Source organism: Branchiostoma belcheri, unplaced genomic scaffold, assembly GCF_001625305.1.
Source record: "Branchiostoma belcheri isolate BF01 breed outbred unplaced genomic scaffold, Haploidv18h27 scaffold68, whole genome shotgun sequence".
Classification (NCBI taxonomy): domain Eukaryota; kingdom Metazoa; phylum Chordata; class Leptocardii; order Amphioxiformes; family Branchiostomatidae; genus Branchiostoma; species Branchiostoma belcheri.
In genome coordinates, this window is record NW_017804331.1 from 811,478 (window position 1) to 829,571 (window position 18,094).

Sequence of the window (18,094 nt, forward strand, 5' to 3'; positions counted from 1 at the left end):
TTTCTTAAATCAGGGGGAATAATCTAATCTATAATTTGTCAGTCATAAAGATTAACATCATTTGGCGAAGGTATGAGATCGGGGAACTCTAGTTTTCTTTTTTTTTTCGCCCGCCCGCTCCATTATTTTTCTAGAAAAATCCGTTAACCAAGAAATTAAATTGGTGTGGCCTTACTACACAATTGTAAAAAATCAGTGTTATTCAGCTTGTTTGTGCACTAGCTGCAAGGCTGATTTTTATGAATAAAACTTGAACTTGAAAACTTGAACTTGAAGTTTTTTTCGTTGTTCCCACAGCCGAGAGACGTACAACCAGCTGACGAACTGGCTGACAGACGCGAGAACGCTGGCCAGCCCCAACATCGTGATCATCCTGTGCGGAAACAAGAAGGACCTGGACGCCGACAGGGAAGTCACATTCCTGGAGGCCAGCAGATTCGCGCAGGAAAACGGTGAGCACTTTTAATCGTTACGTTTACCGAAGGAAAACATATTGTTTTACTCAGTTTCTTCTTCTTCTTCTCCAAACAGTGACCTATGACCTGACCAATGACATGATTTGTTGATGTCTGTCACCATGGTGACCATGGTGTTGGGTTACATAATGTTGCAATTTGGTGGTCTGCTCTGCTCCTGTCACCATATACTAGTAGTACATGTATGCGAATGTGTTTGAGTGAGAATTAACAGAGCAGACCATGTCCAAAGGTAAACAATATGCAAATGTTACTTCTCTAGTTATCTCTTTCTTTTTATTTACTTCATGAGTCACCACAAAACAAGGCTCATGGGAGCCACTCAAATGTTTTGGTTACAGTACAGCCAGTGAGGACAGGTGTTTGTTGACCTTAGACTTGAAAAGTTTAAGGTTATACTCATATGGGAAACAATCTCGTGGTAGCTTGTTCCATAGTGATGTTGTTCTAGGAAAGAACCTTTCAGCCTGGAACTTAATAGGTGGGGCAACCTAAAATTCTGATGGGCAACCTAATTTTTTCTGTAGGTTGCCCACTGGGCAGCCTGGTTCAAAAAAGTATTTTGTACACTGGTACTATATGACATATGGGACTGTGTTCTCTATAGGAAATAAGGTTCATAAACGAGGCATTGAGATAGTGTGTACTCAGCTGGACCCCCTCGGCTATGTCTGTCCTTGGTGCTGGTACATCTGAAACTGTTGCATTAGTGTAATGTACTGGGCACATTAACAGGTTGGGACCTCCATGTTTCATGCCATGTTTCAAAACACTTATCACTCCATTGCGTTTCTGAGCCCAGTTACTGGTAATGCGTCTATCGCTGTTTATTTTCTGTGCCAATCTGTCTGAAAATGATCCCGGGGATTATCTAAGTTCTAACAGATGCATCTGTGGATGTGCTTACTTATCCGTGCATGTGTTAGCTTGATAACTTGTCACAATGTACCAGTTTCCCCATTTCTCTAGCATTCGCACACTAGGTAACGTTGATGTACCGATCGGTTTGTGCAGGAGTTTCTCACTTTTCTGGTGCATCTGTGTACGTACTTACTTATCTGTGCATGTGTTAGCTTGATAACTTGTCATAAGGCCACATCAATTTAATTTGTTGGTTCACGGATTCACCCGCTTCATTTTTTTTCTGTTTGCAAACAAAAAACAAAAAAACGTTTCAGCCTCTGAATCAACTCGAAAATGCTCATATTTTGGTCCCAACAGTTGAAGTCCCTTCTCTTCAGAGTTTTTTTTCATCTGTTAATATAACGCAGTGGTTTGATTAAAAGTATATGTAATGTGTATGGTATGTGTAACTTGACTTCATGGCTCCTAACATAGCATGTTATTTCATTTTTTCGCCATGTCGCTTCACATGTTTCTTCAGAAAAAATCAGAGAACCAAGAAATTAAAATGGTGTGGCCTTAATGTAGCCGTTTCCCCACTACTCCTGCGTTCACACACCGCACGGTTTGTGCCGAAATTGCTCACTTTTCCGCCGTGATGTATGAGAAATCCGTTGAAACGGCACTTCAGTTTCCCGTCGCGACTCCTCTGGTGTCATTTCCGCGGCAGTTTTCCGCTCCTAAATCACCGCCGGGCCGGTGTTTTTGATTGGTAGCCGGCGGAGGTTATTAGCGGAGCCGCGTGTTGGATGTCGGCTGCGGCGGCAAATGGATTTATGTCTCCAGGTGAAGGGAGAACACAGCACGCCATCTGTTACAGAAACTCAGGCGCTGCTGTCATTTTTATGCAGCAGTTTCTAACAACATACTTGCTGCGAAGGACATAAATTGACATGAGGTCACACCAATTTTATTTGTTGGTTCTCAGATTTTTTTAGAAAAATCTTGTGTGTTACGCCGAAGGGCGGTTATACCGGCTATACAGATACAGAAGCTGGTGTGTTACGCCGAAGGGCAGTTATACCGGCTATACAGATACACATTTTTTTTTTGCCCTCTCACATTAGGTTTGGAGTCTACAGAGGATGTCGTCCATAAAATTTACTTGCTGTGGCCCAATATATAGCAGTTTGTGTAAATATTTCAGAGGCCAGACCACACAAAGAGACACTTACTGTACATGTCTCCCTATTGGTCTACATAGCAGTCTGGGGAAGCAGATTTCTGAGGTATGCCCTTGAACTAAGAGGTCGCCCATCCATTTCTCCCGGCTCCTTGCACAGCAGTGGGGCATGAATATTTCAGAAATATTGCTTCTGCAGCTCACTAGAGCCTAATCCACCCCTGGTAGGGCTCAATGAACTGTAAAAGATGTTCGCTATCAGGGCTCGAAATTACAGCTGGTCCGATGGCCACTGACCACTAAAATTCAGGCTGGGACAACTGAAAAGACAATTTGGGACATTTTGGGGACAATAGAAAAATAATCAACATCAGAGTGTCAGCCCTTCTTTTGTTTGGCTCTGGAAAAAGCTCCCCAAAATTTCCCGTTTACTCTGCAATTATAGCGCGCGTGGAAGTCAGAACGTAAGCAAAATAAAGCTGACTTCAACTTCAAGTCCACTTCCCGAAAAACAGGTTGGAACAGTTCATCCTCACTTCGGGACAGTTGAAATTTATTTTCAGGACAGTACTGGGAAATTTATTTATTTATTTGTTTCGTCTTATAAACACCTGGGTGGCCTCTTCAACAGTAAAATTGTTGATTTCCAAGAGGGCCCAGGGACACATAAACAATATAACATAACATAAACATAACATGAATCAATTTGTATAAAAGTAAATTATACAATCAAGTAACATAACTGAGAAAAGTTAACAGAGATCAGTGTAACTGAAAATCAGTATAACTGAAACTGAAAATAAGAAGAAAAGTTAATTTCGAGGCCTGAGGTATGAACTGTAAAAGATGTTTCCCGTCCTTCCCATAACTGTTACCAGGGTTCGAAATTAACTTTTAGGAATAGGTGCACTGGTGCACCCAACCTAAAAAAATGGGTGCACAATAAATATTTGGGGTGCACCATATAAGATAAAGTAAGCACAATGTCAGCAAAACTAATTATATATGTTTTATTTCTTAATCAAAATGTTATAACAATGATTTTTATATTTTCCTGAGATGTTAAGAATATGCTGTATACTACAATATATTTAACATCATACGTAAACCTAAGAATACGTTACTGTACATTTGTACACACATGTACTGTACATTTCAAGGTTAAATAAAGGCTGAAAAAAAAAGAAAGAAATATTTGGGTGCACAAGGTGCATCCACAGAAAATAATTGGGTGCACAGCTCCAAATTTGGGTGCACTAAGGTATTTCCAGCCCTGGTTACTGTAGCAGTAAAAACTACACGAACGTAAACAAGAACATAACCTGCCTCCACGTCCAGTGGAAGACAAGATTCAATCACCAATATCTGAAGTGTCCAGGCTTAAGAGGCAGAAGCAAATCCTCCTCCGTTACTCTTGAAGCGTTATACTGCCGGGAAACAGTTATGAACCTGTCCTACGGTTTAAGTTACTGCCTCACACAAAATAAAGTTTAAATTAGTTCACAAATCAATTTGGATGTAAGCTCTGAAGCCTGTGTGCACAGTTCAATTGTCACCTGGAGACTGGTATAATACATCTACCTCTCCCAGATCCACAGTAACAAATATTGGTGCACATGTAATGACCAGGGCATGAAATTCATTTTTGGAAATAGGTGCACTGGTGCACCCAACCTAAAAGACTGGGTGCACAAAAAATATCTGCTGCACCGTATAAGATAAAATAAGTAGAAAGTCTGCAAAAACTGTGATAATAATTATGTTTCATTTCAAGAAAAGTACAATAACAATGATTGTATTATTTTTTTCTGACACATAGATGTTAAGAGTATCCTCTCTAGCAAACTGTACTCCAGGGCTCAAAATACTGGGTGCATGTGCACCTCAGTGCACCCAAATTTGGAAATGTGTACCCAATTATTTTATGTGGGTGCACCAGTGCACCCAAATATTTTCTTAGGTTTAAGTTTAATGTATATAAAGATGTTAAATGTATAGTACTTCCAGCATACTCTTAACATCTATGTGTCAGAAAAAATAATACAATCATTGTTATTGTACTTATCTTGAAATGAAACATCGGCCGCTCTCCTGACAGTTAACGTCGGGCACATTTTTATGAGCAGTAGGCAGACGTGATTGCAGCTTATCTGTGCTAACTGTAGGCAGAGATAACTGGACAAAGCAGCAAGCACTGCTGTTGCTGTAAGTCAGGAATGGTGCTTTGGGGAAGGGCAGAATATAAATGTCATTACTGGTACCAAGAAGGTTCTGTTTTCTGTAGCATGTGTGTGAGTGTGTGTGTGTGTAAATCTGTGTGTGTGCGCGCGTGTGCGCGCGTGAGTTTGTGTGTGTGGTTGTGTGTGTGTATAAATCTGTGTGTGTGCGCGCGTGTGTTTGTTTGTGTGTGTGTGAGTGTGTGAATCTGTGTGTGTGAGTGTGGGTGTGTGCGTTAACTCAAAAAGGCTTAGATGGATTGTCTTGATATTTGGTAGGTGATTAGATTTAGGACCCCCATTGGCAGCTTGAATTTCTGGTTTTGACATCTCAACTTATATGTTTTCCTTAGTTGTCTATCAACAAAGACGAAGTACAGTACCCTTTTCAAAGAAAAAAAATTTCCGCACTAAGAATTGGTGTCCTGACATAACCTGGTGTGCCCTGTTTATGGTGAAACATGCTGTATTATCAGTGTGATGTTATCTGGTTAGTTCTTATTCTGGGCACTAAACTCTAGCCCTACACCAGCTGCAGTAGGGGAAAATGGCTCAAGTTTGCAGTAAGAACTTTGGGTAAGGCCACACCAATTTAATTTGTTGGTTCTCGGATTTTTTTCAGAAAAAATATGAAGCGACAGGTGTAGGCATCCTATTATAGCCCCAAATGCAACAAGAGGAGCTATGAAGTCAACACAAAACGCTGGGTTAATGTTTAAGTTTTGTTTTAATCAAGCCACTGCATTGATAGATGGAAAACTATACCAACTAGGAAGAAAAGAAATTTCCTCAATGGTTGGGGGCAAAATACAAACATTTTTTAGCTGATTCAGAACCAGAATCTTTTTTTTTTTTTTTGCAAATCAGGAAAAAAAATGAAGAGGCAAATCTGAGAAATTAAATTGGTGTGGCCTAATCTGTAGTCAGTGGAAAGACTATTTTTGCATAAGAGAAGGTCAAGATATTGCAGCTCATTGATCAAACTGCAGAATGTCACTTCATGGCAGTACACATTTCTGGTCGATAAGAGTCACAAAACATCCTTGACATGCTAGTAGGTGAGCAAACCATTCTGCTAGCCTCCATAGCATGCCAAAAACTGGGGGTCTTCAGGGTCTTTGGGAGCTTTTATGTGCTATTTTCTGATTGCATATAGACAACATAGCCGGCCTGGTTGAATTACCCCCGTTTTTTTAGAACTGGGCTAATCAGAAAACAGCCGAAGACCACCAAACCCCCAGTTCTACTGTATAAGCCTGCATTTTGCATTCTGCATTTGCCAACAAATGTTACCTGAGTGTCTAGAAGCATAATACAGTATTTTTAACTGATGACTGCACATAAGGAGTTGAGCCATTGACAAGCTATAGACAAAGTACACATGTATATATAGTGCTTCATTCAATTTCTTATGAGAGTTACACACAATCTATAAAATCTATAAAATAGTGGAACGGATTAGCTGCAGTACGTGGGCATTCTGCTAAGGGGAGCTGCTGCTACATACAAGTAGTATTGTGTCGACTATTGATATACTTAGTATTAAGCATAATGGTAATGTTTGAATACATGGTAAAGCCCCTATTTCACTTGCTTAAGGTTTATACTTGCTCATTCACATTTTTGTGCATGTTCAGCCCGCTTATGCTAACAGATGGATTCATGCTATTCAAAGCCGTGAAGAAACATAGGTTATAATATTCAAAATGTCACACCAAGTCTACAAAACTATAGCTCTTTGGTGCATGATGAAAATGGCCAAGTCAAGACAGTATCCAGTGCTACTTCTTCAGGCCTTTAGAGCATTGTACTATAAAACTACCCATTCATTTCCTATCTGGGAATCTACTATATATCTCCATGCCGTAATCCAAACATAGATTGTATTTTGGCTTGTGATTTTTAAAACATGATTGTAAAAGGGCTGTACTTCAAATCTTGATGTTGTTCTTGTATTAGTGTGCATTAGTAAGCCATGAAAGCGGCTGGAAAGAATCAGTTTAAACTCTGATTGTGATTTGTTAAACCAAAGAAAATGTAACTGGGCAACCTCATTTCTTGAACTATCCTGCATATTATCAACAAGTTACGCCTCCCACCAGATGTCATAGTTATATTTACACCTAAACTTACTGGGCATGAAGTTAGAAACAGGATAATCAAATAGATCAAGTGTAAGTGCTGAGAATTTATCAAGTACTATCATCAAGTGTTATCCTTATGAAGCAAGTCACCAACATAGATGAACTTTCAAGATAACCATTTAACCCTGTCATTCAAACTAATGATTTTTGTATTTCAGTATTATTTTTTATCACTATACCGTACCTCACTGTTTTTTTGTTTGTACAGATTTATCTCTGTAAATATGTCTCTCTGTTTTTAATGTTGTGTTAATATTATCAAAATACTGGGTGAGGTGCACCCAAAATTGGAGTTGTGCACCTAATTTTTTTCTGTGGGTGCACTGTTGCACCCAAATATTCTTGTATAGCAATTTTTAACATTAGAAAGGTATAATAGTATACCAAATATTCTTGGTCTCTAAGTATCAGAAAAATAATAAAATCTTTGTTGTAGTACTTAAGGTTGTAATGTTAAGCTCAGAAGAGGAGCAGTAAGACCTGCAATTACATTGTTTCATATGGTGCATCAAAAAAATTTTTGTGCACCTAATGCTTTAGGTTGGGTGCACCAGTGCACCTATTCCCAAAAATGAATTTCGAGCCCTGTAGTTGAAAGACAGTGAAGTTTAGCATGATTTAATTTTGTATATTGAGAGTACACACCGCTTCGATGTGCTTTCATAAAGACACTTCCAGCTTCACTCAAGCACAAGGCACCAAGAGTTAAATACCTAGAGAGACTTTTTGACTCTGAACTGAACCACGCAAAAACGAGCACCAAGTGACCACATCTAGCGACTTATTAGACGTTAAACCAGGACAACAACAACAAGAACAACATCTGATGTTCTGTGAACACGTGTCCCAGTTGAACGACAGTGAAGTTTAGCATGATTTAATTTTGTCTGGTTGTTATTGGACGATCTCCTCCCCCTGTTCCCCAGCCTCCGCTGGACCGTCCCGGAGGACAGGAGATGGAAATCTAATCTACAGTGTTCCATTGATTAATCAATGCTGGAGAATAGGTGTTGATAATTGTGCGCACATTCATAACATCTGATCTAACTGGACTATTGATGGACCCGTCGCTTTCCGTGATGGGCATTTCTGGCAATCCCAAACAATCATTAACGCTGATGAACAGGATTGGATTTTCCAATCTCTGCCCCGACTTGGCTGAAGTCTTGTGGGTTTTTTTACCGATAAGTGGATTTGGTGCCCATGTGTGTGTGTGCGTGTGTGTGTGTGTGTGTGTGTGTTGTGTGTGTGTGTGTGTGTGTGTGTGTGTGTGTGTGTGTGTGTGTGTGTGTGTGTGTGTGTGTGTGTGTGTGTGTGTGTGTGTGTGTGTGTGTATGTGTGTGTGTGTGTGTGTGTGAGAGCTCTGTGATTGTGTAATTATGGAGATCAGGAATTTTAAACTTTTTACAATTGTCAGTAGCAAACTCCTGTCAGTCGCAAATCATAGCTACCGGTACATGTCATTGAGTGGCCAGAACTTACTAATAGACTGCCGTGTTGAAAGTGTTGTACCAAAATAACACTTAACTTGGAATGGGTCAGGGACACTCATTTAGCATTTCTGACATGTCAGAGCCATGTTTCAGACTCAGAGTGAATAAAAGTGTTCCTGAGCTTATCCCATGAAAGAGAGAAAAAAAGAGTGTTGAAAGGCACTTTATGAAAGGCCGTCGCCCCGCGTTAACAAAAGAAGAAAGATGTTCCGAGTTTGAGAGATAAGTTCCCGGGCCATCCCTCTCGCTCTAACGGCCCTGGCAGACGTCCATGAGTGCGGGGGAACGGCTGCTAGCATTTCCCTGCGTGGCAAACTGAGTCCAGGGCTCGAAATTCATTTCTGGGAATAGGTGCACTGGTGCTAGCCTCCGTAGCAGGCTTATAGAACTGGGGTTTTGGTGGTCTTCGGCTGTTTTCTGATCAGCCCAGCTAAAAACGGGGGTAATTCAACCAGGCCGGTTATGTTGTCTATATGCAATCAGAAAATAGCACATAAAAGCTCCCAAAGACCCTGAAGACGGGTATTCGGACTTAGCTGCCCTGCCCGGTCCACCTAAACCGCTGCCCGGTCCGGTCCGAGGCCGCTAATGGGGGTTTTGCGTATCCCATGCGCCGGAGCAAGCATTTCGCTCCCGGCGCAAGGACCCGGCCATAATACAGTACCGTTCGCGTTATAGTTACCCTAAGGGCCGTTACTAACGCGTTTTTTCCCCGTTAGTTTTCCGTTATTAACTGGTTACTTTTCCGAAAGTTTTCCGTTACTTTTCCGAAAGTAACGCGTTTCTTTTTCGTCAGACTTCTCCATTCATATGCAGGCGCGGTAACATCACAGGAATCGTGGGAGGAGTACTAATTTACCTCATGCGGGGCGGGAAATTACCGATACACACCGCTGGAACAGCGAAAGGAACGTTGATCTAGCCCGCATTTTACTATATAACAGTAACGTTTAAAACCGGCGCATCAATTAGATCGACATTTTCTTTTGTCAGTGTTGCCCATGCAAGCGTTTCTATAGTTTGTCAACTTTATTTTGCTGTTTTTCTCTGTTTGTTTACTTATTTTACCACCGAATATGCAATCCTAGATGATCTGAATTAACTGTTATAAATACCCCGGTCCGCCGTACATAATAGGCGGCGGGCCCGGCGTGAGGTAACGTTAGGGATGTGCAAAAACATCGCGAATAATTCCTATAACACTCGAAAAAAGGCAGCATATTTACACGTGCCCACAAACATTTTTATGGCTAATTATTGACCAGTTTTGGGGAGTTTTGTTATGTCCTTGGGGTTTTGTTTAGAGTGGGACAGAAAGCCGTGCCGCGACTCCGACTCCGTGCACTTCCGCGTTACATTACGTTGTACGTGACCAACAAAATTACGCCAAAGGCACCACAAATCCACATGTGCATATGTATTTTTCCCGAAAATTCTTTTGAGTACGCATTTCGTCACTAGGATTTTGCTAATTAGTCGTAGAAATAAGGTAGAAACCAGCGTAAATGTGGCTATCTCCAGATCGCACTTCGCGCGGGGAAGGGCGCCCCAGCATGCAACGGGCTTCGTTCTAGCCAATCAGAGCGCAGGTCATCTAAGGTGAACCAATCAGAGCGTAGCTACTTGCATATTATAATGAGCATGCTGCTTCACATGCCGGCGGCCGGCCATGAGTGCGCGGGAAATGTGTTTTGCAACTATATTTTTACGGGGATTTTCTGACGTTTGACGCTGACTTTGGCACGATATGATCGCACTACCATGTACACGCTACCGTAGGCGGCAAATGAGTGGTCATTTTTATACAATCGTCGAGAAATTTTGGCGTTATGCACCCGGAAGTGAGCCGATCTCAGTTTGCGTTCCCTCGATTTTTGACAGTTTCCCCCGTGTTTCCCTCCTCAAAATAAGAAACAAAACTACCGCTATTAAATAGAACCATGTATTACAATTATCATTTCAACATGATAGATCTATTATATATTCCTTTATTTAAGTATGATATCATCATGGTGGTGGAAAGTCCTCAGCTAGCAAACCGAGTCCTTGCGCCGGGAGCGAAATGCTTGCTCCGGCGCATGGGATACGCAAAACCCCCATTAGCGGCCTCGGACCGGACCGGGCAGCGGTTTAGGTGGACCGGGCAGGGCAGCTAAGTCCGAATACCCCCCTGAAGACCCCCAAAACCCCCAGTTTTTGGCATGCTATGGAAGTGCACACTGGTGCACCCAACTTGAAAAAACTGGGTGAGTTAGCAATAGAATTTTAGCAAAAACTAATTATAAAGAATTTTTCTTTATAAACCATATATAGAAAAATACTGCAACAAGGATTTTCTTGTTTGTCTGACACTTAGATGTCAACAATATGCTGTATTACTACTGTAACAGTAGTATACATTTAACATCTTAACCGTTGTCCTGCTGGCATTATGGCACAATATTTTTCAATTATTTCATGTCTTTATTAGATCATAGACCCCCAAATTTTTTTGCCCTGCAGTGGCATAGTTACTTACGCATTTGTTGCGTTTTGCTGCGGTGTGATGCGTTGCACGAGAAATACCAACAAATCGTACCTATACAGGGTGCTATATAGATGGTGCTGTATGTGCAGAACGACAATTGTTGCGCTCCGCAGGACAAGTCAAAGTCAAGGGTTAACATACGTCAACCTACACCCACAGAAAAGAATTGGGTGCACAGCTCCAAATTTGAGTGTACTAACGTGCACATGCACCCAGTATGTTGAGCCCAGGAGTCTAAAGACGCTAACTGGCGGAAGAAGTTGGAAGAATGATGGTGCGGGTTCCTCAATTGTTACCTGTGTTTCCCTGGGGGGTCATTTCTCCAGTTGGTACCTCATCACCGCGAAGTTTCTGTTCCACCCCTCCCATTGTCCATTGTGTAACGACCAGCATGAAAATGTTCTGCTAAATACGAGCAGACAGGACAGTTTGTCATCCACTCAAGAGGAAAGGCAGCGGAGTGAGTCGGTTAAATGCCAACCAGATAGAAACTCTTTTTAACGACGCTTAAGAAGTTTCTGCTTAAAAAGTTTTCACACGCTCATGCCTCGAAATTAACTTTTCTTCCTATTGTCCCAGCACTGTCCCAAAAATAGATTTCAACTGTCCCGAAGTGAGGATGAACTGTCCCAACCTGTAGTATGACTTCAACTTGAAGTCAACTTTATTTTGCCTATGTTCACTCCCAGGTGCACTATAATTGCAGAGTAGACAGGAAATTCGGGAGGACTTTTCCAGATCCAAAAGCCGGGACGTTTGCCTGATGAATAAAAGACATAATAAAAGGCTGACATTCTGGTGCTGATTATTTTTCTAGTGTCCCAAAAATGTCTCAAAGTGCCTTATTAGTTGTCCCAGCCTAAATTTTAGTGGTCAGTGTCCATTGGACCACCTTTACTTTCAAGCCCTGGTGCTAAAGACATACATTGGTATGAGTAAGAGTCCTAGCTTGCATGTCAAATGTTTTAAGATAAAAAAGAGTGTTCCTTCCCCAGACTGCTTCAAAATACAATAAAATAAAATCGGAGAATATACCATTTGTTCCTGTCACCTGTGGTTTTATTCATTGTAACTTAGAAATGTACACTTGTACATGGAGCGCCAATTCACGATTCGCACCCTTGGGTGGTGAAATGTAAATTGGTGATATCGAAATACAAGGAGCCAGAAATTCGGTAAGGCATTAATTGTGTCAGTGGGATCCATTAACTTATTAATGCACCTGTCCTCGTTAAGTCCCTACTAATTTGTGCCAAAGATAATTGATAGAGATCCATGTGGACAGGCAGAGACGGCCGTTAGTAGCTGATGTAGATAGTGCTGTGTACCTAAACCCACATTTAGGTTCAGGTCTGGATTCAAGTCCAGAGGTTTAGGTTCAGTTCTGGACCTAAACCCATGGCATATACAAAATTGCATGTTGTCAACCTTGCAATGTTGTCTGGGCAAAATTTTGGCCACACAACATGGAGGCCGACACTTGACGATGCCCGAAGGCAATGTCCTCTTCATTTTGCAGCACAGATATTGCAATCAATGGAAGGTTTTAAGTGCTTTGGAAAAAAAAGGGGTATGTGACATGTTTTTTTTTTTTTGTAATAAGTCCAGATCGGTTCTTGACTTTTAGGTTTGTTTGGACTTGTACCGAAACATTTTTACAAGTCCGGAACCGGTCCAGTGAACAGGTACACAGCGCTAGTTGTAAACGGTTCTGTTGTGAGCAGACTGCCTGCACCCTCGCAGCCCAACACACATTAATACTGGCAGTTACCTGACAACCGATCGAAGTCAAATCTACCGGCAGAAAAAAGGTGGTAATACCCCGAAACGGGAAACCCATATCCTCCTCCCCCGCCAATTCCCCACTGGCCTCACCGGAAGTACCGGGAGGAAATTGTATAGAGAGAAGTCAGGGCTCGAAATTCATTTTTTGGGGAATAGGTGCACTGGTTCACCCAACCTAAAAATTTGCGTGCACAAAAATTTTTTTGGGTGCACCACATAAAACAGAACCTAATTAAAGATCTTACTGATCCTCTTCTGAGCTTAAGTTTGAATGAGGGCTAACTTCAAAATCTTAAACAAGTACTACAACAAAGATTTTTCTAACACTTAGATGTCAAGAATATGTTGTATACTACTATACATTTGATACGTACAAAAAGACCAACAAAAATATTTGGGTGCAAGAGAAAAATTGTGTGCACAGCTTCAAATTTGGGTGCAGTATTTCCAGTATTTCCAGCCCTGAAAGTGATGTCCAACGTGATCGTAGCTGGGGGTGTAAAAACCATTTAGTAAGTCTCTCCCACAGATAGAGGAGCTGCATTATCGTTCCTGTCAGCGGCATCATTCTTACTGATGGCCGATGAATTGAATAACCGGTCAGAAATACAAATTGGGCAAAAATGTTCATTAGGAGGACTGGATGCAGGGTTGATCAATATTTGTTGGACGCCGGTCTGTTCCCATTTACCGGGTCTTCGATTCCGCGCCGGCTGGTGTGAAATTGGGACTGGAGGGGCAAGAGGTTTGCATCCAGATGTCAGCACTGAAGGAGGAGTATATAGGGGAGGGGTGGGTGGTGTGTATAGTTAGTTTATCTGTTAGGCCACACCAATTTAATTTCTTGGTTAACGGATTTTTCTAGAAAAATAATGGAGCGGGCGAGCGAAAAAAAAAAATAAAAACAGGCCTGGGCATCCTATTATGGCCCAAAATGGTACCATAGGAGCCATGAAGTCAACACACCAGGCTGGTTCAAAATTCAAACAATGAATTTTGAACTTTTAATGATACCACTGCATTGAAAGATGGAATAACTGTAACAACTAGAAAGAAAAGGACTGTTTTCTACTGTTCAGGGCAAAATATGAGCATTTTGCAGTTGATTCTGAATTTTTATTTTTGTTTGCAAATCAGAAAAAAATAAAGCGGGCAAATAAGCAAATAATTGTTACTTTATGAGTAGTCATTACGATAGCTAGCAGGTTTTAACACTGGTACATGGGATAGCAAAGGCCGTGATAGATTTAGTCTTATAAAACAGTCTAGTGTACTGGGGTGACATCCGAACACGTTTACTTGATTCTAACCTTCTGTTTTTGTGATGATCTTAAATCATTTCTTGCACATATTCCTTGGAGACAAAAATGCCTGCCAGGAATGATTGTCTTTACTGACCCCCACTCAGGCTCTCTTTCTGATGAATCAATATTCAAGCACAGAGTGGATGTTAGTTTTGGGCTTTTCTTAAGAAAGTTGTCGTAAACTCCTGTTAAGGCCACACCAATTTAATTTCTTGGTTAACAGATTTTTCTAGAAAAATAATAGAGCAGGCAGGCGAAAAAAAAAAACAGGCCTAGGCATCCTATTATTGCCCAAAATGGTTACGATGGGAGATAGACATGAAGTCAACACACCAGCCTGGTTCAAAATTTAAACAATGAATTTTGAACTTTTAATGATACCACTGCATTGAAATATGGGATGACTGTAACAAGTAGCAAGAAAAGGACTGTTTTCAACATTCTGCAATATTGCAGAACTCTGAAAAAAAAAGGATTTCTACCACCACACTGGTCCCAGGCCAGAAGTCTGTGTTTAGGATATGACGTTTGAGGAAAAAGTTAGCCCAAACACCCCAGCCAGTCCCCTGTACCCTGGCCTTAGCTCTGGTCCCAGGCCAGAAGTCTGTGTTTAGGAGACGAAGTTTGAGGGAAAAGTTAGTCCAAACACCTCAGCCAGTCCCCTGTACCCTGGCCTACAGCTCTGGTCCCAGGCCAGAAGTATGTGTTTAGGACAGCACCGTGGCTTTGTCCGGCACTGCTGGCTCTGATTTGGGCTGCCATTTTTCAGTCGGCTGTAAGCACTTTCCCGCATTATCCCAGCATTGATTGTCAGTTTTAACCCCGGCCGGTTAATGGTCCGAGCAGGAGCTGCCCTCGTTTGACTAACCAGATTTCTGCAGTAATGCCACAGCAAGTAATTTTTATGGATGACATCGGTGCACGCATTAATTTTCGTTTGATTTTGGAAGGAATAAAAACAAGAAATTTTGTTGCCTTCTGACAGTGGTCAACATGCCGAAAATCGGCAAAGATGTCTGTTGCCATGCCGGAACGTGGATGGCAGATAACTATGAAGAGAGGAGACAAGACAAGGCTCTGATTCAATGTTTTGTTTCTTACTTTGATGAAGTGATATGTGATGCTGGCCGTGTATATGTGATGTTCCCACTGAATGAAATTAAAATTCATTGTTTAAATTTTGAACCAGCCTGGTGCGTTGACTTTGTGGCTCCTATCGTACCATTTTTGGCCAAAATAGGATGCGTAGGTCTGTTTTTATTTTTTAAATTTTTTTTCGCTCGCCCGCTCCATTATTTTTCTAGAAAAATCCCTTAACCAAGAAATTAAATTGGTGTGGCCTTACGCCTCTCCCAGGCCTGGAAATTAACTTTTCTTCCCATTGCCCCAGCACTGTCCCAGAAATAAATGTCAATTGTCCCGAGGTGAGGATGACCTGTCCCAACCTGTTTTTATTAATTTTTTTTTTCGCCTGCCCGCTCCATTATTTTTCTAGAAAAATCCGTTAACCAAGAAATTTACTTGCTGTGGCCTAATGGCAGAAAATGACGAAAGTGTAGGGAACAACAGGTGATTCCGTGTTCATAATCGTGTGTGCCGGTTTCGCGGCCCGGCGTAATCATGTTTAATTATTCCTGCCTGCCATTACGTGTCAGCGCCACCAGATGTATTATCCGGTGGCCCTTTTATCACTGCCAAGACTGTTAGCCCAAGGATTAGGCAGAAGCCATGCAGGCTTTGAATTAGGCCCTTTATATAGACAGATCAATAGGCGTTACAGACTGCGGCAGTGAATATTTGTCCCTGCCTGCTTGGTCTGGTGGGTAACCAGGTTTCGGTGCAGACAATCGAGTCACCGGTGAACTCAGCTCTGCTTTTCTGACAACTCTCCAGTGTCACTTATTGTTATTACTCCGTGAAGGAGGTCAGGACCTCCGGACGGAGTGTTGTAATCGGCTGATTTTTCATGTTCGCAGTCAAAAATCTGGGTTCTCTTTGTGTAATCGGCACGCAATTTTATACGCCGTCTGCGAGCATGCCCGTGTTGATGCACGAATGTGTATTTTTGCCGTTGCTGCTTTCGCGGTCAATGTAATATCGCAGACGCACCCCTACAATTACGAGGCGAATTGGAATGGTCCAGAAAAACGCGTTGTTTGGAATAGCAGTGGGGGGGGTAAAAGTTCATGCAGATACGGGGTGGTTTTTATAAGTGGTTCCAGATGTTTTTGCCCATGGTTAAGAGATGCCAAGTTTTTTGGAAGATGTTCGCAGCCAAAACGCATTCTTCCGTACGTCGCATTTCTGTGTAATTTCGCATGTGGTGTTGCATTATGTCCGGGATGATGCACGTCTTTTTATTTTTACCGTAGCTGTTTTGATATTGGAGTAAATGCATATTCTCGAAACATCCCTACTTTTACAATCCTGTGGAATAGGCCGTAGGTTTAGGCAGTTGTCTGGTAGCAGAGGTTCTGTAAGCAGATATCCTGGTTATCTGGCCGGCGGTAGTAACACTCGCGGTGCTTACCGCAACTGTTGCTGGCCTGTTCCAGGCGCGCTTAATTAGGTACAGGCACAGTAAGACGGTGGGGCTGTTGGCTGTCTTTGTTACTAGACACGACCATGATAGTCCGATCTTTATGTGAATGCAATGATTGTGTGTGTGTAATTAAAATGAACTTTGAACTTGAAGCACAGTATCTTTACACGCCCTGGGAGCAGTAATGGATTTAGCTCTTTGTATGTTTTATGCTTGTGACGCGCCCTCTATTTTTTTTTTTTTATTTCCAACATGTAATCACCAGACGTGGTGACGACACACTCAAGTTTTTTCAACTTATATTAATGCCGCCACCAACACGGGACAAATGCATGACAGGACAATACTCATTTACACCTGAGCGAAGTGAGGAAAGTCGTGTAAAGTGCCTTTCCCAAGGGCACAAGATCGGTGGCATGTCAGGACTCGAACCCGCCAGACGACCCCACAATGAATATTGACCCCACAGTGAAATTATAATGTCTGCACAGTAGGTCTGGCGTTGACGCTTGGGATTTTGTTGAAATATATAAAACTTCACGGAGGATTGTCACCTATGGCTTCTTGTTTATTATTACCATTTCATTTGTTACCATTATTACAGTTGTCAATTAATTTTGTCGGGGGAAGATCACGGACAAGCCATTATGGCTTCTTATCTTTCCCCTGCATATCCTATTTTACTGTAATATGTTCATTTTAATGTTCTTCTCTCTGATTGTATATGCGAATAAACAAACAAACAGACTGACGAAAGGTAGTGGATGATACCTGAAACGTCTGACCGTTTCCAAAATCAGTTTCAGTTTATTGAGATACCCTTTAGCCCATTATGGGCTATTCTTCCAGGGTTTCAATACAAATACATGTAACATCACAATTACAGACACAATCCTACATATTTACACTTAACTTACAACATATTTACACTTAACTTACAGCATAAATCATCATGCTGTAGATCCAATGATCAGATCCAGTTGCTTGAGAGTTGAGTAACTGTCTTTTGGCGTATCTTATTACCTGGACGTCTAACCTTCACCAGTGAACTCACCAACACTTTTCCATCTCCCCTACTGGCCTGGTGCTGTCCTTGGTGCTGATTTGGCGTTCAGTTGAAAGGGAGCTGAGGTTAATTAGTTTTACACTCCCATTTTGATGGGAGTGAATGCTCCAATCAAAAACAAAAGCATGACAATGTGGTATCATTATGGTATGGTATGGCCAGTATGGTATTTGTTTTCATGATATATTTTCATGATATTCATTTTCATGAACATATTTAAATTAAATTTTGAAAAAAAAACTATACCATGTTAGTCAAACTCAGCGTACTTTGCCACCCTACTGGCCTGCCTGCTGTCTGTCCCTGGTGCTGATTTGGTATTGAGTTCAAAGGAGGTTGAGATCAGTTTTAGATTCCCGTTTTGGTGACATTGAGTTGTTGTCGCAAAGCATCAGAAGCATCAGAATGTGGTCTCCGGCCAGTATGGCATTTGTTTTCATGATATATTTTTTGGGTCATTTATTTTCATGATCATATTTGAATTTGAAATACACTTAACTATTTTAGTTGAACTG

At 41.5% G+C, this 18,094-nt stretch overlaps 1 protein-coding gene across 1 annotated transcript in view; it reads left to right on the forward strand.

Moving 5' to 3' along the window:
• LOC109484067 (ras-related protein Rab-4B) overlaps positions 1-18,094 on the forward strand; it is a 51,266-nt gene that overhangs the window by 11,592 nt on the left and 21,580 nt on the right. The window contains exon 5 of the mRNA XM_019787277.1: positions 298-452. Within this exon, the coding sequence (XP_019642836.1) occupies positions 298-452 (155 nt within the window). The remainder of the gene's footprint in view (positions 1-297; positions 453-18,094) is intronic.